A 24,879-nucleotide genomic window follows, 5' to 3' on the forward strand; every position below is an offset into this window, starting at 1 on the left:
TTTAATAAAATAAGAAATAAGTTAAAGTTTTTTTGTTGCAAATTGAAATAAATAAAATATAAACAACAACAACAAAATTGTTACATTGTTTGTGTTTTATTTTTTTAATATTAAAAAAAGAAAACATCAACAAAAATACTTCTAATTTCTTTTATATTTTTATTTGACAAATACATGTTCAGTTTATCATTGCAGATTATAATTATACTGTGTATTGTTATATGCTCAATTTTTGTAACAATTGCAATATCAGAGGAATGAAAAAATACCTACCTACCTACCTACCTACCCACCTCTTAAAATTAGGGTCAAAGCGCTACAACCAAAGAAGTTTTTAACGATGGCCTAACACGAGCTAAATGTAATAAAAAATAAACGTCATTCGCGCCTTAGATTTTGATTGGTCATCCGCATCACAGAAAAGAAAATAGTCCATAATTGCCATCAAAACTTCAGAGAAAATGTGATGGTCATCGGCCATTTACGCGTCCGTCAGCATACCTCTTCGTTAAAAAGTAAAACGAACAAAAAACAACAAGAAGCAGACACAAAATGTCGAAAAAATGAAAGTTTGAATGACAAACATTATCTTACTTGATTACGGTGTTCCGTTTTTACACTCGTGATTTTTATTTCGTCTTTACCCGCTATGCACGACTGTAACGCGTTGGAACGATGACACGATGATAAAACACATTGGAACGGTGATAAAAACGCGATAATATATCGGTTAAATAATGAGAACAAATACAATGATATTCAAAATGTACCACGACCACACGATGGTGAAAACACGATGGTATGATGGTGATGACGCGATGGTCCCGATGGCGAAAACAAGATGATGCGATGGTGCGATTGTACGATGTTGATAACGCAAAGGTTCGATGGTGACGATGTGATGTAACGATGAAAACTCATTATATAACATCGCGTTTTCACCATTGTATCATCATAACATCGTGATTTCACAAACGTACCTTCATAATGTCGTGTTTTCATTATCGTGTTATCGTTCCATCGCGTTTTTACAATTGTACTATAGTGCATCGTGGGTAAGGACGAAATAAAATATCATGATTGTACAAACGGAACACATTACTAAATATTTGATTTCAAAGCGTTTTTCAAATTATGGCTGCGCTTGCGCTTTTATTTCATACAATACGGGAATTATAGGAACGGTCTGAAGGAATCGTGCCGCTGTACTTAAATATGTTATGAGCCAAATTTAGATTAAATTTGGATAAATTTAGATTAAATTTGGATGTACATAACCCACAAACCATGTCGCCGTGTCTTAAATAAATGTTTATATATACTCATAGCAAAAAAAATGTTAGATAATGTATAAATGATATTCATAACCTTCACCTAACCTTGACAAGATAACTTATTCCTGGAAGGGGTATTCTATGAACGGAATGTCATAAACGCCCAACATTTTCAAATGCACAATATGTATCACAAAAACACAAATTATTCTCACACTTGATGTATCATAAATGCACAAATACTCTCTGATTATATGTATCAATAGTGCACAAATACTATCTGATTTTATGTATTATAAGTGCACAATTACTTCCGGATTAATTGTATTATACTAACACAAAATACTTTGAAACTTGCTATTATCGTAAGTTCACAAATAAAATAAAATTAAATGTATCATAAGAACACAAAAAATTAATTATTTTCAAACATGATGCATCACAATTGGACAACTACTCTCTGATTATATGTTTTATAAGTGCGCAATACTCCTTGATTAAATGTATCATACTAACACAAAATAATCTCAAACTTGATATAACATTAGTGCACAAATACTCTCTGATTATACGTATCATAAGTGCACAAATTAATCCCAGATTAAATGTATCATAAGTACACAAATTATTCTTAAACTTGATGTTTCATTAGTGCACAAGTACTCTCTGATTATATGTATCATCAGTGGTGCACAATTATTTCCGCATTAGATAAATTACTCTTAAACTTGTTGTATCATAAGCACAATGACTGATTAAATGTATCAGAAGTACACAAATTAATCTTTACAGTAAAGTAACAACATCAAATTAAGACAACTCTGTGCATTAACGCTATAAAATCAATCTATCAATAACGTCCTGCATGCGCATGCACAAAGCACGGTGATTTGCTGTTCTATGACCTTCATTTCTTTAACAAAATAAATACGGGTATTTATTTACAGGTGTATCTATACCAATATTATACAATTCTATTAATATCCTGCGACAGTAAAGTCACTCTATTCATGATTGATGGCATGTCCCTGTTCTGTATATGATTACCAAATATTTGAAAAAATTTATCAGGATGCCAACGAATCTGCTGTTGACGAACATATGTCCTATATTCTTGTGGGGACAACTCCAAATAATCAAATAGAACACTTTTGTCGTCTGCTGAATCGTTTTTACTAGGCCATGGAATGTCACTGTACGCCAAAATCACGTGCCCATTATTTTCTATTTCAAGCTCTTTATTATGATACTGTTCAAAATGCTTTTGTCTCCTTTTTATTACATATTGTCTTCTCTCATCAGTTCTCATTTCATCGAAATGTAAATTGGCTCTAAACCTCCCACGAAACACACGCTCACGAGGGCGCTCCTCCGCCTCTGAAGTACAGAGTGATCGAAATCTTGGTTAATTGCTAAATGTGAAATAATTGTTTTTTAACTCTACGGTAGAGACAAAATAATATAATTTTCAATAATTTATTATTGATAAAATATTAAGATTGCTTATATCGTGCTAATAATGGCATAAAATGTATCTTTAATTGAGAGCTTAAAGAAATAAATTTTAACAACTTCTGTTTAATCGCTGTAGAGGTTATCTAGCACTTTGCGGAGCTCTGATAAGGATGGTAAGCTGATAAAAGGTAGGTGAGTGGACACAAGGTAAGTAAGCCGATACAACAAATGTAAGCTGATACAAGGACGATAAGATTATACAAGGTAGTTTAAGCATATACAAAAAGGTAAGCTGATACAAAGGAGGTAAACTGATACAAGGGAGTTAAGCTGATATAAGTGAGGTAAACTGATACCAGAAAGGTTAGCAGATACAAGGAAGGTAGGCATATACAAAGTATTTAAGCGGATACAATGTAGGTGAGCTTTAACAAAGGAAGTAAGCTGATACAAGTGAGGTGAGCTGATTCAAGGGAGAAAAGCTGATTAAAGGGAAGTAAGCTGATACAATGGAGGTAAGCTGATACAAAGAAAGATAGCTGATACAAGGAAAGTAAGTTGATACAAGGGAGTTAAGCTGATAGATGGGAGGTAACCTGATAGAAAAAATGTAAGCTGATACAAGAAAGGTAAGCTGATACAAGGTAGGTAAGCTGATACAAGGAAGGTAAGCTGATACACGGAAGGTAAGCTGGTACAAGGGAAGTAAATTGGTACAAGGAAGGTAAGCTGATACAAAAATGGTAAGCTGGTATAAGGTAGATAAGATGATGCAAAGGAGAAAAGCTAATACAAAAAAAGTAAGCTGATACAAGGGAAGTAAATTGATACAAGGAGATAAGCTGATACAAAAAGGTAAGCTGGTACACGGTAGATAAGATGATGCAAAGGAGAAAAGCTAATAAAAGAAAACTAAGCTGACACAAGTTAAGTAAGCTGATACAAGGAAAGTAAGCTGATGCAAAGAAAGTAAGCTGATACAAATGAGGTAAGCTGGCACAAGGAAGGTAAGGTAATACAAGGAAGAGGAAGCTGATGCAAGGGGGGAACGAGTACAAAGAAGGTGAAGCTGATGAAAGGATAGCTGATATGAGGAAGGACAGCTGATACGAGGAAGGACAGCTGATACGAAGAAGGAAAGCTGATACAAGGGGGAAGCGGATACAAGTAAAGGGAAGCTGATACAAGGAAGATAAGCTAATACATGGAAGAGGAAGCGTATACAAAGAATGTAAGCTAATACAGAAAAGGGGGAAGATGATACCAGAAAGGTAAGCTGATACACGGACTGTAAGCTGATACAAGGGAAGTTAATTGATACAAGGAAGGTAAGCTGATAAAAAAGGTAAGCTGGTACAAGGCAGATAAGATGATGCAAAGGAGAAAAGCTAATACAAGAAAAGTAAGCTGATACAAGGGAAGTATGCTCATACAAGGAAGGTAAGCTGATACAAGGAAAGTAAGCTGATAAAAGGAAAGTAAATTGATACAAGGAAGGTAAGCTGATACAAAAAAGGTAAGCTGGTACACGGTAGATTAGATGATGAAAAGGAAAAAAGCTAATACAACGAAAGAAAGCTGATACAAGTTAAGTAAGCTGATACAAGGGAAGTAAGCTCATTCAAGGAAGGTAAGCTGATACAAGAAAAGTAAACTGATACAAGGGAAGTAAAATGATACAAGGAAGGTAAGCTGATACAAAAAAGGTAAGCTGGTACACGGTAGATAAGATGATGCAAAGGATAAAAGCTAATACAAGAAAAAGTAAGCTGATACAAGTTAAGTAAGCTGATACAAGGAAAGTAAGCTGATACAAGGGAAGAAAGCTGATACAAATGAGGTAAGCTGGTACAAGGAAGATAAGCTAATACAATGAAGAGGAAACTGATGCGAAGGGGAAGCGAGTACAAAGAAGGAGAAGCTGATGAAAGGATAGCTGATACAAGGAAGGACAGCTGATACGAGGAAGGACAGGTGATACGAAGAAGGAAAGCTGATACAAGGGGGAAGCGGATACAAGTAAAGGGAAGCTGATACAAGGAGAGTAAGCTAATACAAGGAAGGGGAAGCGTATACAAAGAATGTAAGCTAATACAAAAAAGGGAAAGCTGTTACCAGGAAGGTAAACTGATACACGGACTGTAAGCTGATACAAAGGAAGTAAATTGATACAAGGAAGGTAAGCTGATACAAAAAAAGGTAAGCTGTTACAAGGCAGATAAGATGATGCAAAGTAGAAAAGCTAATACAAGAACAGTAAGCTGATACAAGGAAAGTAAGCTGATACAAGGGAAGTAAATTGATACAAAAAAGGTAAGCTGATACAAAAAGGTAAGCTGGTACACGGTAGATAAGATGATGCAAAAGAGAAAAAGCTAATACAAGGAAAGTAAGCTGATACAAGTTAGGTAAGTTTATACAAGGAAAGTAAGCTGATACAAGGGAAGTAAGCTGATACAAATGAGGTAAGCTGGTACAAGGAAGGTAAGGTAATACAAGGAAGAGGAAGCGGATGCAAGGGGAAACGAGTACAAAGAAGGAGAAGCTGATGAAAGGAAAGCTGATACGCGGAAGGACAGCTGATACGAGGAAGGAAAGCTGATACAAGGGGGAAGCGGATACAAGTAAGGGGAAGCTGATTCCAGAAAGGTAAACTGATACACGGAAGGTTAGCTGATACAAAGGAAGTAAATAATACAAGGAAGGTAAGCTGTTACAAAAAAGGTAAGCTGGTACAAGGTAGATAAGATGATGCAAAGGAGAAAAGCTAATACGAGAAAAGTAAGCTGATACAAGGGAAGTAAGCTCATTCAAGGAAGGTAAGCTGATACAAGAAAAGTAAACTGATACAAAGGAAGTAAATTGATACAAAGAAGGTAAACTGATACAAAAAAGGTAAGCTGGTACACGGTAAATAAGATGATGCAAAGGAGAAAAGCTAATACAAGAATAGTAAGCTGATACAAGTTAAGTAAGCTGATACAAGGAAAGTAAGCTGATACAAGGGAAGAAAGCTGATACAAATGAGGTAAGCTGGTACAAGGAAGGAAAGGTAATACAAGGAAGAGGAAGCTGATGCAAGGGGGGAACGGGTACAAAGAAGGAGAAGCTGAAGAAAGGAAAGCTGATACGAGAAAGGACAGCTGATACGAGGAAGGATAGCTGATACGAGGAAGGAAGGCTGATACAAGGGGGAAGCGGATACAAGTAAGGGGAAGCTGATAAAAGGAAGGTAAGCTTATACAAAGAAGGGGAAGCGTATACAAAGAATGTAAGCTAATACAAAAAAGGGGAAGCTGATACCAGGAAGGTAAGCTAATACACGGACTGTAAGCTGATACAAGGGATGTAAGCTGATACAAAGGAGGTTAGTCGGTACATAGGAAATTAAGCTGATACAAGGGAAATTAGTTGATACAAGGGAGGTAAGCTGGTACAAGGAAGGTAAGCTTATAAAAGGAAGAGAGGAAGCTGATACAAGGGGGAAGCGAGTACAAAGAAGGAAATGCTGATACAAGAAAGGAAAACGGATACGAGGAAGGACATCTGATACGAGGAAGAAAAGCTGATACAAGGAGAGGAAGCGGATACAAGTAAGGGGAAGCTGATACAAGGACGGTAAGCGAATACAAGGAAGGTAAGCTGATGCGAGGAAGGAAAGCTGTTACGAGGAAGGAAAGCTGGTACAAGGAAGGAAAGCTGGTACAAGGAAGGAAAACTGGTACAAGAGAGGGGAAGCTGATACGTGGAATGTAAGCTGATATGAGAAGGAAAGCCGATACGAGGGAGGAAAAAGGTGGTGCAAAAAGAGGATACAAAAAAGGAAATTGGATACTTGAAAGATTAAGAGAGATATTTATATAAAGATTAAGACACACATAATATAAATATACATATATTTATGAAATAATATACAAAAGTATTAAAACAAATTTGTAATAACATATTTCGGAAGTTTGTCAAACATAACTATCAAAGGAACTTATTGAAAGGGAGGAAAGTTGATGCAAGTGAGGTAATCGGTTACAATATGACACGAGTTTGTCCTTTACATCCAATGCAAGAAAGGTGCCTGTCTTTTTTGTGTTGTTTTTTCTCTTGTTTGTCGGACTTTAGACTCGACAATAACAGGCAATAAAAGAGAAATATTCTTTGCTAGGAACTTCTAATCTGACGACCTTTACCACCGTCTGTGTACCTCGAAACTAACGTTGCATATGGAAATTTATGGAGTTAAAAACTGAACACGCCTTCTGCATGAAATGGTTGTTATTAAAAATGAAGTAGTAGAAAAAAACATGCACTTACCACTTCTAGAAAACAGGTTTATAGCAACAATTAGCAACAACGTAATGATGACAAGTGAAAATACTGGCAACAGGACCTTTAATAGTGTAACAAAAACAACAGATAAAATATTTACACGTACACAACTGGCTTTCTGCTTGGGAAAAGGCGTAAATTAAATGTCAATTCTTTGAAGATTATCCAAATTATCAGGGTTAGAATTTTAATGAGGTTATCGTCATATTTTCAGAAATATTCAAAGGTTTTCAGCGAATAGTTTATCGAACACGTAACGGTTAAATGAACATCGGAAGAAAAAAAAATCACAATGACCATCATGGGAAAATTTTGTCATAATATTGAATTATAATTACATTGTTATTGAGAGGCGGGGCGTCCGTGGCCGAGTGGTTGGGGTCGTTGACTTCAAACCACTTGCCCCTCACCGCTGTGGGTTCGAATCCCGACAGGAACTTTGGATTCTTTCGTGTGAGGAATCTACCTTACGGAACGTTGGTGGGTCTACTCAGGTGCCCGTTACTGCTTGAAATAATTTAGGAAGGGCAACTGAAGTTTTCCCGCACCAGTTAAGCTAGAACGTCGCCGTATGACCTATACTGTGTCGGTGTGACGTAAAACACAATCAATCAAACAAACATTGTAATTCTGAAGAAAATGCAGTGTAAAAAAGTGTACAATAAGTAGTCTTTTTAAAGAACAAGTCTTCGATGGTCATATGGAACATGACAGTGGCATCGGTTACATGAATATTGGTTTTTAGTTGCTCCTAATGTGCACTTAAACTCCATATGTGGCCGCAAAGAAAATAATCATTCAATGTGTAGACTTTCATCTTTTTTTTTTGCTTATTATTGTGTCTTCTAATTTGTTTATTGTTTATTTGTTGTTGTGAGGGTGATATTGGTGTTGGTGGTGTTGTTGTTGTTGTCTTCTTTTTTCTTCTTCTTCTTATTATTATTATTTCTTTGAACGGTTAGCTTCGTTTTGCAGGCACAATTCGTTTTAAGTATGTTTTGTGACATTTCGTATGCATTTCAACTCCACGAAGAATGGTCGAGAATGTGGATTATAAAATGATTAAAAAATGCAAAACTTACACTTTAAATGTTTATTTTGTTGCCACAAACAAGTTTGAGTGCATTCATACATGAAAGTCAAATCTCATATATTGTTTATATTTTTTTGTTTTTTTTTTATCAATGCTCAATTTTGAGATTCATGACTTAGTCTAGCTAAATCCCTGCCACCTCCCTATCTCCACCCCGTCAACCACCGTCAACAGGTCTAAGTCAGATGAAATAGAAACATGTTTTTGCATAAGTACTTACGATTAGCGATGTATCAACAAAATAAACTGGGTGTTTAGGTTCAGAAAATGTACGTAGCTCTGAAAATATGAAACAGTAAAGGGCATTTTAAAGCAGAATCATATAAACTTATATTTTAAAGTATAATTTAAACTTCCTTTAACTTTAAAACAAAAAAGTCATACATGTGTAATGTAAATTTTTCGGTAAGATATCATTCAGACAGCTTGTAAAGGCTCTGATCTTAACTCAATTCACATAGTTTAGAGAATGAAGTTAAAATAAAGAAATCTTGTCTCGCCGAATTAACTTAAAAATCTTAATCAAGGTGTCTGATGTTTGCATTCTCTTATGTTATTCAAACGTATAGTTGTCAGTTACTGATGACCGTATTGTTTCAATTTGATTTAAGAACTTCGATTAATGCGCGCATGTATGATATAATCATATTTCTGTTTTCAGCTATAGAACGGCGTAATGTTCAATCGTTGCTTCAAAATTTGTCAGTTGACAATAGGGTTTAATTGAACCATGTCATTGCCATTGACATGTATGTGTTCATCAATCTCGTAGCAATATACAAAAGCCATCTAGAAATATTTTACTAAAAGTCAATGTCAGGGCCAAATCAAAGTTTAATCAATGTGTAAGTTGGTTTTCCAGTTCACAATTATGGCAGGCAGATTCCCGGAGCTGAAAATTGGCGGAACCCTTGAACTGACCTTACGTATTAAAAAAATGCAACATATAACAAGTTATTGCATCTACTTGACCTTTTCCGTCAAACTATGGACATGGACCATGAACGCATTTAGTTCAAAGGAAAGGTCGAACTTAAACTAAATAATCTATGTAAACATATATTAATCTGCATGCTGGGATAAGTTAGTTTAAGTGTATGTGAAATGTGAGCAGTGAACAGTGAGCTTAGCAAAAAGGCATTTTAATTAATATAGGGAAAACAATGAACCGCTATACTCTCTGTCTAGGGCAACTATCAGGGCATTTCTAAATATAGTGTAAAACTGCTCTGCTGGAATGTTCAGCTGTCTTGGCAATCTAGCAGGGCATTTCTAAATCTAGTGTAAAAATGCCCTGCTGGTATGCTCACTGGCTAAGCAATCTAGCAGGGCATTCCTAAATATAGTGTAAAAATAATCTTATAGAATGCTCAGCTGGCTAAACAATCTAGCAGGGCATTCTTTAATACAGTGTAAAAATGCTCTGCTGGTATGTTCAGCTGGCTAGGCAATCTAGCAGGGCATTCCAAAATAAAGTGCAAAAATGCTCTGCTGGTACGCAATTCTAAAATATAGTGTAAAAATGAACCGCTGAAATGCTCAGCTGGCAGTCTTTGCAATCTAGCAGGACAGTAATTAATAGGGTGTAAAATGCTCTGCTAGAATGTTCAGCTGGCGAAACAATCAAACAGCTGGCGAAACCATCTAGCAGGACATTCCTAAACAAAGTGAAAAAATGCTCTGCTAGAATGCTAAATTGGCTAGGCAATCTAGCAGGGCAGTCCTTAATTTAATGTTAAATGCTCTGCTGGAATGCTCAGCTGGCTAAGCAATAAAGCAAGGTATTCCTAAATATAGTGTAAGAAATGCTTTGCTGGAATGCTCTGCTGGCTAGGCAATCTAACAGGGCATACCTAGATATAATGTTAATATGCTCTTCTGGAACGCTCAGCTGGCTAGGCAATCTAGCAGGACATTCCTAAATATAGTGTAAAAATGCTCTGCTGGAATGCTCAGCTGGCGAGGCAATCTATCAGGGCATTCCTAAATATAGTGTAAAAATGCTCTGCTTGAATGCTCAGCTGGCTAGGCAATCTAGCTGGGCATTCCAAAGTATAGTGTGAAAATGCTTATCTGGCTAAGAAATTACGCAGGGCATTCCTCAAAGTAGTGCAAAAAAAATAATGATGTTTTTGACTTCTAGGGACCTTAAAAAGTCTATAATTGTATTGTCCTGTGACTTTTTGATGGACACTCGCAGACTTTCAGAAATTTTGGTGCCAATGCAGATATTGACAATTTAGCCCTATGATATTTGTTTACTTCTAAGGACCATTAAGAGTCCATTACACTGGCCTGCGGCTTACTGTGGGACACTCGTAAACTTTCAAAAATGTTTGATGCCAATAGAGATGATGGTATTTTTTTACTTCAAGGAATCCGCCAGAGTCCACTTTTCTGTTCTGCGACTGATTATGGGACACCTACAGACTTTCAGTAAGCTGTGGTGTCAATGGAGATAATGGCATTTTTGTCTTCTAGCGAGCCACCATAGTTCATTTCGCTGGTCTGCGACTGATTATGGAACACTTGCAGACTTTCGGGAATTTTTGAGGCAAATGAAAATAATGACACATTTGTCATAATAAGGCCTGCCAGAGCACAAATTTTTTGGTCTGCGACTGATTCTTTGAGACTCGCAGACTTTCAGGATTTTGATGCCATTGCAGATCATGATACTATTTAATTTTAAGGACCGTTAGTCAGAAGCAGAGCATTTTACTCTAAAATGTCATTATTTGCATTTGCACCAAAAATTCCTGAAATTCTGCAAACCAACAAAATTGGCTCTGGATGGTCAAAAGATGTCAAAAATGTAAATATCTCTATTGGCACCAAAAATTCCTGAAAACTGCAAGTGTCCAAGAATAAGTCGCAGACCAAGAAAATGGACTTTTGATGGTCCCTAGAAGTAAAAAATGTCATTATCTGCCTTGAGAAAAAAATTCCTGATAGTCTATGAATGCATCATAATCAGTGGCAGACCGACAAAATGGAGTCAAAAAGATCAGTGGAAGATAGAAATGTCATTATCTGCTGTGACATTAACAATCCTGCAAGTGACTCGGAATCAGTCGCAGACTAACGAAATAGACTCAGGAGGGTCCTTTGAAGTAAAAAATGTCATAGCCTCAATTGGCACAAAAAATTGAAAGTCTGCAAGTGTTCAAGAATTAGTTTCAGAACAACGAAATGGACTCTAAATGGTCCATAGAATTCAAAAAATGTCATTACCTACATTAACTGCGATTGTCCCAGAATCAGTCGCAGACCAAAAAATAGACACCTGAGGGTTCGAAAGAAGTCAAAAATGTCATTATCTGCATTGGCACTAAATACTTCAGAAAGTCTACGAGTGCCCAATAATCAGTTACAGAAATGGACTCCCAACAGTTACTAAAACCCAGATTAGGCTATCAGTTCATTTGTACCGAAATCCTGGACGTCTTCAAGCATGTTTGTCACAGCTGCAGGCGCAGGCCAGTCAAATATATCTCGCAACGTTAATATCATGTTCAGAGGCATTAGGATAAGAGGATGCATAAGGAGTATTAGAGGAAGAATATTTACTCTGCATTTAATAATGCCTTGATAGATTGCTCTGCCAGCTCGGCATTTAAGCAGAACAATTTTATACTTTATTGAAGTATGCCCTGCTAGTTTGCCTAGACAGCTCAGCATTCCAGCAGAACATTTTTACACTATATTTTAGAATGCTCTGCTGGATTGCCTAGCCAGCTGAGCATTTTAAACACCACATTTAGAAATGCTCCGCTAGATTACCTAGCCAGCTGAGCAATTCAGCAGAACATTTTTGCACTATATTTAGGAATGCCCTGCTAAATTGCATAGCCAGCTGGGCAATTCAGCAGAGCATTTTAACGCTTTATTTTGGAATGCCCCGCTTGATTACTAAGCCAGCTGAGCATACCAGCAGAACATTTTTACACTATATTTTGGAATGCCCTGCTAGATTGCCTAGCCAGCTGAGCATACCAGCAGAGCATTTTTACACTTTATTCAGGAATGCACTGCTAGATTGCTTACCGAGCTGAGCATAACAGCAGATCATTGATCTCCCTATATAAAATGCAATGGCTGTTTGCTTAGCTCACTGTTAACTGCTAACTTCTCCCATACGACTTAAGTTTATTTAATTATTTCGTGTAAATGTTCACATTGAGTAAACAGAAGGTGCTGGGCTATATTTTTATTTAGTTTATTAATGTACGTCAATTTACAATTCTGTAAAAGTCTCTGATTGTCAACCATATTTTTCGTTCATAATTTTACCAAAATATACTTTATTTACCAATTGATGCCTATAAATACATTCGTTACTCATTATACAAAGATTATACCCTGTGTTTTTGTTTACATCTGAAGTCTTGCGGTAGAACTACTTTCAATCCGTATTAAGTCCGAGATTACTATGAATAATAGTCGTGGGGAAAACGGATTAAAAAAAAGGTTAAAATAGAGGAAATTTCATTTGTGCTTGTTTTAAGCATATGATAAAATGAAAATTGGTTTGTTTGTTGTGTAAGAGGAGTTCTGATTAACACTATTTCATTTTAAACTATATTCTTTTTGCCACAATTTCCCTCCGTAACCATTTTGACATATACACCTGTATTAACCAACGTCTGCAAAACATGAACCCCTATCCTGACAAAGGTTTGAATGGCTGTGTATAGATCCAAACCTAGTTTGATGTATGAATCAAGTACCGTCCATGGACGAGTTTCTTGATTAAGCCTTATTTTAAAAGCCTTACCTTTTATTTCTCAAGTTTGGACCGTTCAAGCGCCATGTTTTAGCTTGATTTTTTAACTTTCGTCATACATGGCTTTTGGAGACAAACTATACTGAATCTTACAACAAATAGATATTATGTTTTATGCATCGTCGGATACTCAAGGTTGATTAACATGTATTATTTTATGCTTTTGAGTGGATCGTGAAAATTATATTTGATAATTTCAGAGGGAAAATTATCAAACTTATTATGTCACACTTTTCAATGACGAGACAATTTTTTTTAAAGATTTTCCCCATGTGGTACTGTTAAGAGAAAAGCAAAGCTGTAATTGATTACTAACTTATATTTCAAATGTAATGAAAAGAAAAACATCGTTCAAATTACCAATCAGCAAATATCGTCTATAATTTTTTGTTTCATTTTTACAGCTTGAAAAATACATTTCCTTCCATATGCAAAACTGCTCTTGATGACTTTTGATATATTTAAGTATCATACGGGTAATAACTGCCTAATGCAATATAAAAATTTAAAAAGCAATGGAAGTCATCAGCCCAAAGAATACATAAACAACCCAGCGTTCGTAAGACAACCTTTCAACAAATCCGTGTTTTCCTAATTTGTAGCCGATTTTTGAATGTTTTGCAACTCTGTCAACAATTAGGGTATTTATTATCTGTAACATTCTTCAAATAAGTTTCATTTCTTGTAAAAATATGTATGATTAACAATCAAAATGATATCCCTCTGAATCAAACACAATTATTTTCCTCCCGTGAAATACGCAACTTTAAAAATGGCGGCCGCTTATAATACTTAAAGCCTGGTATAATATAAATTCGCCGTAAATAACGCAAATATGGTCAGATGGTGTGACTTTTCTTCTACTTGAAGTGATTGATTTTATTATTAAAACAAGGGGTCATTCGTGTTTTTGGAATAAAATAAATAATATCATCGACATTTAACGTTGATTGTCGACCTTTTTTTAGTTCAAGCAGTCGACTAAAATGAGGCTACCTGTGGGGAAAATGGATTTAAAAAAAGTTAAAATAGAGGAAAATTCATTTGAGCTTGTTTTAAGCATAAGATAAAATGAAAGTTAGTTTGTTTGTTGTGTAAGATGTAGTTTTATGTCATCTCGGGAGCTTTAAAAACACTATTCTCACGAGTTGCGAAGCCACGAGTGAGAATACCGCCTTTAAAGCTCACTCTATGAAATAAAATTTCATCTTACACACACACACAAACAAATATCCTCTATATGTTAATGGTTCGGCCACCTTTAATCAAGTTGTCTGTTGTAGACATAGATGAATGCGCTTCAAACCTTTGTCAGGATAGGGGTTCATGTTTTGCAGACGTTGGTTAATACAGGTGTATATGTCAAAATGGTTACGGAGGGAAATTGTGGCAAAAAGAATATAGTTTAAAATGAAATAGTGTTAATCAGAACTCCTCTTACACAACAAACAAACCAATTTTCATTTTATCATATGCTTAAAACAAGCACAAATGAAATTTCCTCTATTTTAACCTTTTTTTTAATCCGTTTTCCCCACGGGTAGCCTCATTTTAGTCGACTTTTTGAACTAAAAAAAAGTTGTCATGTCGATGATATTATTTATTTTATTCTAAAAACACGAATGCCCCTTTGTTTTAATAATAAAATCAATCACTTCAAGTAGAAGAAAAGTCACACCATCTGACCATATTTGCGTTATTTACGGCGAATTCATATTATACCGTGGCTTTAAGTAATATAAGCGGCCGCGTATTTCACGGGAGGAAAATAATTGTGTTTGATTCAGAGGGATATCATTTTGATTTGTTAATCGTACATATTTTTACAAGAAAGGAAACTTATTTGAAGAATGTTACAGATAATGAATAATTGTTGACAGAGTTGCAAAACATTCAAAAATCGGCTACAAATTAGGAAAACACGGATTTGTTGAAAGGTTGTCTTACGAACGCTGGGTTGATTGTCATTGCTTTTTAAATTTTCATATTGCATTAGGCAGTTATTACCCGTATGATACTTTTGAAATATAAGTTATTAATCAATTACAGCTTTGCTTTTCTCTTAACATCCCTGACAATGTCAGAATTGTCAGAAAATAGAAATTGAGGTACCACATGGGGAAAATCTTTTAAAAATATGTCTCGTCATTGAAAAGTGTGAAATTATAAGTTTGATAATTTTCCCTCTGAAATTATCAAATATAATTTTCACGATCCACTCAAAAGCATAAAATAATACATGTTAATCAACCGTGAGTATCCGACGATGCATAAAACATAATATCTATTTGTTGTAAGATTCAGTATAGTTTGTCTCCAAAAGCCATGTATGACGAAAGTTAAAATTTCAAGCTAAAACATGGCGCTTGAACGGTCCAAACTTGAGAAATAAAAGGTTAGGCTTTTAAAATAAGGCTTAATCAAGAAACTTGTCCATGGACGGTACTTGATTCATACATCCAACTAGGTTTTGATCTATACACAGCCATGTACGGGACTTCTAAATAAACCTGCTTAATATTCCACTACAAAATGACATATTTTCAGATATTTACGGAAAAAATAACGCATAAACACATATAACAAGAGATGCATGATGGCAAAATAATGTTCGCCTTAGTACATGATGCGCAGATATAGTTATTCTTTTGTTACGTTATCCTTAGTTGTGGTTGATGATTAGTATGACCTTATATTTGCAAAAAGATATTTTAACAAACCTTGGTCCCCATTGCTTCACTACACAGATCTCTGCCATCGCAAGTTTAATTTTTATCAAAATTTTGATAAACTCTAATACAGAATAAATATTTCAATTGTTACGACAGTATAAAATTTTTAATAGTTAGATATTTCCTTATCTTAGAAGTTGAATGATAACGCTTCGCTAATATATAGCTTGAATTAAATAAAGAAAAAAAATATGTGCGGTTACTTTCGGTCCTGTACATTACAAGCTGTTGTTAGTTGGTTTTTTTTTCGTAGAAATGCGGAAGTAGGATGATTCTAATCTATAAAATAACCTTCAAACTTTAAACTGTTTGCCTGATATTATATTCAGTATATGAAAACGTATAGTGCTGTTTTTATTGTCTCATGAAGTTTGTGAAGTCAGTGAGTTCTTAGCGATGTCAATACAATCACTGTCAGAAGACTGATAAAATATATAAACAAACCTTCACATCGCTTTCCAGTAAAACCTCTTCGACACTTGCATCTATACCTATTTTTACCACCAAAACAAATGCCGCCATTTTCACATGGTTCAGATGCACACTCGTCTATTTCTTTAAAAGAAAAAAGAATGTTTATGGTTTAATAATTTATATCAATACATCTTCTCCGTGCAAACTGAAAATAAAATTTCACCACTGTAAAGAGCAGATACATATTGAAGCTCTTAACTATGAATCCCCAAATTTTACGATAATTAACAAGTATAAAGATATATTAAACACCATGAACCTTCACATCTCTCTCCAGTAAATCCTTCTTTACATGCACACCAATACGTGTTGATACCGTCTATACATTTTCCCTAATTCTCACACGGATTTGAGGCACATTCGTCGATTTCTGCAAGAAAGTAAACCTTAAAACTTGACAACATCTCAGAAAGTGCTGAGCAATGTCTTCAATTCTATGTTTTGCAAGTTTGAGCACATACTTTCAGTGACGATAATTAAATCACGTCAAAAGACTGATAAAATGTATAAACAAACCTTTTTCACATTGCTTTCCAGTAAAACCTTTTGGACACTCGCATCTATACCTATTTTTACCATCAAAACAAACGCCGCCATTTTCACATGGTTCTGATGCACACTCGTCGATTTCTTAAAAAGAAAAAAAGAGTGTAATGAATATTACACCATAATTTATATCATCATAATTTTTTTCTTGCAAACTAAATTAAATTTCACCAACAGTAACAGTAACGAGCAGATAAACATTGCACCTCTTTACTATTAATCCCCAAATTTCACACCCATAAGTGGTTATATATTACACGTATAAAGATCTATTAAACAACACGAACCTTCACATCTCTCTCCAGTAAATCCTTCTTTACATGCACACCAGTACATGTTGATACCGTCTACACATTTTCCCTTATTCTCGCACGGATTTGAGGCACATTCGTCGATTTCTGAAAGAAAGTAAGGCTGAAAACTTGACAACATCTCAGAAGGTGTTGAACCATGTTGAGCACATGCTTTCCGTGACGATATGATAGAAACAAAATGTCTAGTTGTTCTTTTACCATGGTAAGGTTTTATTGTGACACTTAAACGGTATATATTGAGGAAACTCTAAGGTACCGTTCTGTTTATCATTGCAGGCACAAGATGGCATCCCAGTAGAACAACCGATATTTGTGTTGCCCCAGTCGCGAATATAACCCACAAAGGTTTGATGTAAATGGTTCAACATCAGCCACTGGGTAAAGATACATACACTATAATCTTTTTTTTATGAAATCCTGTACACAGTTAACAAATACATAGAGATCAAAACGAAATAAGTTTACCCTTTCAATGCTAAAAATTTTAAATAAAAAGTAAAATTAATATTGCGATCTCAACAAAATCATTCACAATTGTTAAGAAAAATGTCAACACAATAACTGATGGAAGAAACGAACAGACCATGAACAATGGGCGTGATTGTTCGGTGTCGGCTTATATTTCTTGCACTGGTAGCATGGCAGAATATGCGTTCGCCACTATGCTAAGGGTAATATAATAGTTTGACATAGTTTCGGATCGATGCAAGCTTTATCTAAATATTTAGATTACCGTTTTCACAATGATCACCGTTGTATCCTTTTTTACAGACGCACGCGTAATAGTTGCTGCCATCCACACATTGGGCTTTCTTAGGACACGGGTTCGATTGGCACTCGTCAATATCTGAAAGGGGATTACTGAAAATAACATTCGGTATAGATACGTCGACAAATAAAGGCAAGTAATACCGATATATTTCTAAAGTCGATTCATATTCTTCAATACTATGAGAGCGATAAGAAACAAAACATCAAGAGGGAGATAACTTCATTATAAGAAGGGATTTTACTAGCAGAAACTGGCAAAAAATATTTTCTCATTCATCAATATCTGAAGGACGATAATGAAGAATATTTGAACTAATCAACTGCAAAACTGACATGATGACCACACCTTTTCTGAGTTTAAATTGTCGTATATTTAAAAGGAGATATCAAACGATAGAAACAGGAATAGAATTTCCTCTATATTTACAGAACGTAATTAAGCTGAAACATTCTATTTGAATTTGTTCATATATAAAGGGAGATAATTAATAAAATCATACGATGGAATAAACAAGAAATATTTGATACAGAATACACACACATCAATATCTAATGGAGAATAATGTACAAAATAGTTCAAAGTTAAACACGTCACTATCTTAATAAGGCTCATTTGGTTGTTCTAAGATGTTTATCTGTCTGTCTGTATCTACGTTTGCAATAATTATAAATTGAATGAGATACATTTCATAAACCATGTTTTTATTACAATAGATTTACGGAATAATTTAAGAAACAACTGTTGAAATAATTAATTATCTATCTATTTCACAAAGTTTATCAATATTCAACAGGTCGAGGATTTGAACCCCTCTTTATCAAGAAGATTGTTGTTCAATTTCAAAAACACAACTTCTTCTTTTCTTACACTATGTTATTGAACCTACATTCATTTAAGTAATGGAAATACTACTAGTTCTTAAGGTACAGACGTAAGAAGAAGTTTGTAAGGATAAACAACAAATTGTCACAGGCGAAGCTGACTATAAACTGTTGTTTGTCCAAGCGAACTGTCTTCTTCACGTCTGAAAGAAGACACTTTTGAAAAAATTCGAGAAACTGTATCTGACTTATACGGCGTTTAAGTGTAAAGAACAGATAAATAGATAAGGTTAACACATTTAATGTTAAATATATCTGACTGAAATTAATTGTATATACACGTTGAAAATATAAAACTAAAACTGACAAGAAAATATTTTAGGCCTTAAATTGTTGGGCACTTTTATTCATGAAATATATAATTTGCTAAGTTTCTTAATTCACATGCTAAACGTAAAGCAATGTTGAATGGCGTTGAATGCCGTGAAAAGTTTCTTCCTATGACGTTAAATCTTGGTACATTATCTACAAAAATACAAAAATGCTGGGTAAGACTTTAGAAAACAATAGCATGTCAATAGAAATACTTTAACTGGCCCAAGCAGGACATCGTATATTTCAACTTTGTTAAATCCACGTGGAAAGTAACGATTGTTTAAAAGTGTCTCCTTACAAACGACGGAAGACATATTTTGAATAGCTCCGCTAGTCGTATAATATGGTAAATGGCATAGTGTAAGATAAAAAAATATATGATTTAGAAAAGAAACAAACAGCAAACTCCTATACATGAAAAAAGAGGAGGTTACCCCCTCCCCCGAAACGTTGGAAGGTTATAAACTTTGTGAAATAGATCGTTATGAATAATAATAATAGAAACATACCAATTTCACACATATCCCCGGTGAACCCCTCTCTGCAATTACACGTGACATTATTGGTGTATTGCACACACGAGCCCCCGTTTTTGCACGGCTTTGACGAGCAACTGACCACATCTTAATGATATAAAATATACAGCCTTTAATGGAAGCCTCATTCACTCTTTATGTGAAACTTCTTGGGTATATTTGCGCACCTCATTATGTTAACACAACCAAAACTTCGTGCCGAATCGAAAATGTAAAAGTTTTTATTAAATCATAAACAGGTGTGAAAGGGAATTTTTTATAGCAACTAAGCTTATCTATCACACACTCGTGCAGCTTTTGGTTATTCCCGGATGTGACGTGACATTTGCGTTATAAAAACATGTCGTATAGCCGCACTAATAATATTAGCGTTACACTATAAGTGCGTCAATGAAACAGCAATTCTTTTTACCTTAAAGAGTTATTTATTTTTGATATGTAATAAAATGATTACAATACTCGTGAAGCTTCATTACTAAATTTACTGAACGTGTTGAATAGAAAGTAGATATTAAATGAGTATATATTCAGTACCAATTTTATTGAACTAGTTGAATGAAATAATATTCTCTGAACATAATACTATTTCATTCAACAAGTTAATTAAATCTACACGAATATAATATTCAATTTATCACATAACCAACATAACTGTTTACAGTAAAAACAATCGGTGTTCGATATTGACGCACTTATAGTGTTACACTAAAATTTAGGGCGTGTTAACGCTATTTTTGTAAAACGCAAATGACGTCACGTCAAAATATATGTATCGTTTTACGGAGTCGCAAAGCGGCACGAATATGTGAAATAATAATATGCTCGACAGAGGCTCGAATTATATAATTCTATTCAACTCGTTCAATAAATTAAAAATTGACCTACACTCATTTAATATCCCCAACACATGTCAAGAGTCAATTCTTAAAAGTCAAAGTGTACGATCTGCAGTAATGTTGAAATAAAATTTTGACTTTTCCTTTTGTATACTATAACATGTATATGATCTATGTTCATATACAACAACAACAACAACATCAACAACAACAACAAAAACAATGATTATTTTAGCATTTATTAATATACATTTACTTCGAGCCTGTTTATGTACGTGTATGCAACTATTATCTAAATATGTGTAAATGACATAATGTGTAATTGTGAGGTGTTTGGTTAACTTAGGATGACTTTGCAAAATTAAGTTTATCACATTGTTTATCAAAAGTAATCGATACAGGGACATGATAAGCTTCGAAAACAATATGCGCTAAACAAACTTATGATGTAGTCATAATTATAAATAACACGACCAATTAAAGATAAGTTTTTCAATACTGGAGTGATTTAATAATAGATACCAGTAACTGTTGTACCTAGTGAAAATATTATTTATTGTCAATTATGTAATCAGCAAATTGATAAATAACGCAACGCATTACATGAGTGTACGAAATAAGTAGACCTGATACTGGTTTATACGAGTTCATATCGATAGTACTGACACAATCAGAATAATTCATGTATGTTTATGCGGGTGAGGAGTGAAAAATATTTAGTTTTTTTTTCTGTTTCTTTTGCCGATTTAACACACTTTTAATACTTTGATTTCAATACTTCCATTTCTCATAGAGCCTTATTTATGTTGTTTCTACCGACACATATCCAAGACACACGCATATATTTCAAATGTGTAGATAATTTCAAAGAAAGTGTACGAGGCAATTGCAAGCTACCGTCCATGTTCCCTAGCCTCCCTGAAAGAATGCGGTGGATTTTTCTCATGTGGAGATGATTCGTGTTCCTCAGAGCAATCATTGTGAAAATATGACGCTGATATATGCTTAAATTATACTCAAACACTGATTTCAATTTCAAAAAGATTATAAATGAGGTTTTTTTATTACATGTGTTTTTTTTCCTCAAATATTTACCGAAAAAGTAATATTACAAATAAATGTTAACTATGTCCCTTTTGCGCCATCGCGACACACACACATAACTAGAAACAATGAAAATACGACACTATGATCGTAAAAAAGTGAAATAACGAAACCAGGATGGTGAAAAAATGAATGCACGATGGTGGAAAGTGGACATTACGAAACCACGATGGCGCAAAACTCAAAATCGAAACTTGGATTTTTTAATTCCTCTCCCGTAAATATAAGGACTTGCCATGGGTTGGCATAAGAACCGTTCTAAATGTAGAACAATTTGACTTTGTTCTTATTACATTGGAAGCCTGTAGTGCAGTAAGAAGTCAGAGCTCTGGTGTTTGAATGTTTAGTCAAAATAACTAAAAACATCGTGTGTCTTTTAGAAATGACATGAACAGTTTTTCTTAAGAAATCATCAATATATGCAAAGGGAAAGTAGTATTTGTATTTAAAAAGCAACATTCAAGATGTATCCGATTTCAAAATATTATAGGCTAAATGCTAGGGTAAAACTAGTTATTTAAATTCAGATAAAACCGAAAATAAGAAAGTCTAGTTAATATTATTTTACATGATACAGTGTCATAAATGTAACTTATAGTGACATACAATACAATGTAAAAAATGATGATTTTAATATTACATAACTCTGCCATAAATAATAATTTTAAATAATACAGTGCCAAAATGATGAGTTTAACATAATATAATGCAATGCAATTATATAATGTATTTACAGTAAAATAAATAATTATGTAATTATAATACGATCCCTTTTGTAACGTTAAACAATATAACATGTACAGTTCCATTAATGATGGCAGAAAAAATGATTACGTCACAAATTGCAATATATGATGAAAATTATATAATACAGTGACATAAATGATGATTATAATATAATACAGTGACATAAACGCTGAATATTACATAATACAGTGACATAAAAGATGATTATTATATAATACAGTGACATGAATGATGATTATAACATAATACAGTGACATAAAATATGATTATATAATACAGTGACATAATTGATGAATATTACATAATACAGTGACATAAAAGATGATTATTTTATAATACAGTGACATAAATGATGATTATTACATAATACAGTGACATAAATGATAATTATTACATAATACAGTGACATAAATGATGATTATTAGATAATACAGTGACATAAATGATGGTAATATCAAACAGTGCCATACAGTATTGGTATAATATGATCATGATAAATGATCACTGCGAACAATGTATGGATATACGAAAGTGTACGGAATTCAGTATATCATTAATAGACAGATAGAGATACGGAAAACTTGAACAAAAAGAACATATTTTTATGAATTATGCTGTGGATAATATTTAAAGATAATGAAAATATGACACTCATAACACTTTCCAACACAAACAGTTTTTTCATCCATCCAAAAAAAACAAAAACAAAGAAACAAAACATAATTAAACAAAACGAGCAAACAACAAAAACGGCCAAATAAAAAGCTTCAACTTACCTTTATTGTTGGTTAAAGAAGGAGTATTTGTCACTTCAGAAGCACAAACGTTGCACAAAATACCTGATAGTAGCAAATAAACCAATACAAAATATATGTACAAACAACAATATTGACCCCGGGCACGATCCTAAAACAAAAACAAAAACTGAATTAAGAAATAGCAAAAGTACAGTATTAAACAGAATGCAATAAGACAACTGTGTAAGTGTTTTACAGTTTGGTGTTCAACATGTGTACTTTCATTCATTAACTAAAATAATTAACAATTCAATATCACTACTGAATATCCATACTACAAGTATATTCAACTAAGTGAATCGATACACAAAAATAAACAATAAGTATTGTTTGTAAATTGATACCTTTCGTAAAAATTCTGTTGATTCCATCTTTTACTGATTTGAATTATCATTACAAGCCTTGTAACTGATCACAATTTTAAAAATAATCAAATAGTGAACAAAAACAAATTATCAGTGAAACACATAAAATTCAAACCAATGTTTAAATAGGACAGGGTAGACAAAGTAAAAGCGCCGCGTAGACTGAGACTTTAGAAAAAAACATAGCAAGCTGCACTGCAACAAAGAAATGTCTGGTTATATTTTTATATATTATCAGTGTAAAGATAAACACTTACAGTCATTGTCACGTTATGATAGAATGAAAATACAACTTGTATATTCTCTATTAAATTGGTTTGATTATATATTTTAAATTGCTTTGATAGTGAACTGGTCCACAGTGGAAAATCAGTAACACCATTATTATACATGTAATTATGTTGTTATGTTGAAAGTATTTAACAGTCATCAGATGTGAACACCTAGTACCATGAATGCGTTTCTAATTTGCTCCAATACTACGTATCTTCATATTAGCTTATAAATTGTTCTAGAACCACTATTATTTATCATGTATACATATATATATCCATAACAAAAAACCTTCAATCTCTGTCAATAGTTTTATTTTTTCTGATATATTTCATGTAATTATTTTTTATTGTTCTTATCAATATTTGGAATATTTGTGGAACATGTGCACATTGTAGATCAATCCCCTATTAACTACCCTCGGTCTCAGATTTATCAATAGCGATTAAACCAGCCCTGAAAATAATTCAACGGAATTCCAGCGTATAATTGGTGAGTTTCTTTTGCTCCCATACAACGATATAAATCTCGACCTGAGAAGTAAGAGATAAAGATACATATATATTTTATTTCTCTTTATCTGTTACATGTACTTCTCAGGTCGAGATTTATATCTGAAGACCATTTATTTTATCCTTTTTTTCTTTATAAATATATATACTTTTAACTTTTGAAACATTGTGATCTTTATCATTTCAAATAATATCTTATTATAATCATTTGTTTCAATCAAATGAATGAAGGCAAACAAACCAAAGCTTCTTTGAAATGAAATTTCGATCAAATAAATATTGTTTGTCTTCATTTGATTAAAAAATAATAATGATAATAATAAAATATTATTTGAAATGCTAAAGATCACAATGTTTTAAAAGTCAAGAGTCTTGACACAACTTACATTATATACAATGTAATGAGCTTTGATGTGCAATGTTGGAGTAATTATGTTATAATATGAATGTTTTTTTTGCCAAATGCTATAAAATTGAATATCAAAACACAGCAACTAGATACATGTATGAAAGTCGAGTAGCATGAATGCATGAAGACATAACTTATTTTTATGGAAAGAAAATGAGAAGAAAATGTGATAAACGTATGAGATACAGTCTTTATTCTTATACTATGACATTATAACAATGAAGTAATAAGATCTTAACTATTTATATTTATATGCGAATGTCACACGCATGCATGTTGTGCGTGATAATATCATACGGTATACGGCGGGTTGTGACAAATTCATACGTATATTT

At 33.7% G+C, this 24,879-nt stretch overlaps 2 protein-coding genes across 2 annotated transcripts in view; one reads left to right on the top strand and one right to left on the bottom strand.

Annotated features, from left to right (window-relative positions):
• The window catches only part of LOC132758562 (uncharacterized), a 223,406-nt gene that overhangs the window by 77,740 nt on the left and 120,787 nt on the right, over window positions 1-24,879 (top strand). The window lies entirely within an intron of this gene.
• Window positions 2,584-23,490, bottom strand: LOC132758561 (fibropellin-3-like). Its single transcript, XM_060750238.1, has 11 exons — window positions 23,330-23,490; window positions 22,965-23,094; window positions 19,475-19,588; window positions 17,731-17,844; window positions 16,971-17,081; window positions 16,654-16,767; window positions 16,397-16,507; window positions 16,108-16,218; window positions 8,366-8,424; window positions 7,038-7,113; window positions 2,584-2,651 (listed from the first exon to the last, which is right to left on the bottom strand). The coding sequence occupies exons 1-7, from the start codon at window positions 23,354-23,356 to the stop codon at window positions 16,470-16,472; spliced, it is 648 nt and encodes a 215-aa protein (XP_060606221.1). The 5' UTR covers window positions 23,357-23,490; the 3' UTR covers window positions 2,584-2,651; window positions 7,038-7,113; window positions 8,366-8,424; window positions 16,108-16,218; window positions 16,397-16,469.

The sequence above is a fragment of the Ruditapes philippinarum genome, unplaced genomic scaffold (genome assembly GCF_026571515.1).
Source record: "Ruditapes philippinarum isolate M1 unplaced genomic scaffold, ASM2657151v2 ctg773_1_1_1_1, whole genome shotgun sequence".
NCBI classification, from domain to species: domain Eukaryota; kingdom Metazoa; phylum Mollusca; class Bivalvia; order Venerida; family Veneridae; genus Ruditapes; species Ruditapes philippinarum.

What these genes read in the sequence shown, in the direction of transcription:
- LOC132758561 (XM_060750238.1), bottom strand. Translation starts at nt 23,356, where the DNA reads ATGGAATCAACAGAATTTTTACGAAAG. An exon ending in CAACAGAATTTTTACGAAAG is followed by an intron (nt 23,095 to 23,329) that starts GTATCAATTTAC and finishes TTTTTGTTTTAG; the next exon opens with GATCGTGCCCGGGGTCAATA. An exon ending in CGGTGATCATTGTGAAAACG is followed by an intron (nt 17,082 to 17,730) that starts GTAATCTAAATA and finishes ACTTTCTTTCAG; the next exon opens with AAATCGACGAATGTGCCTCA.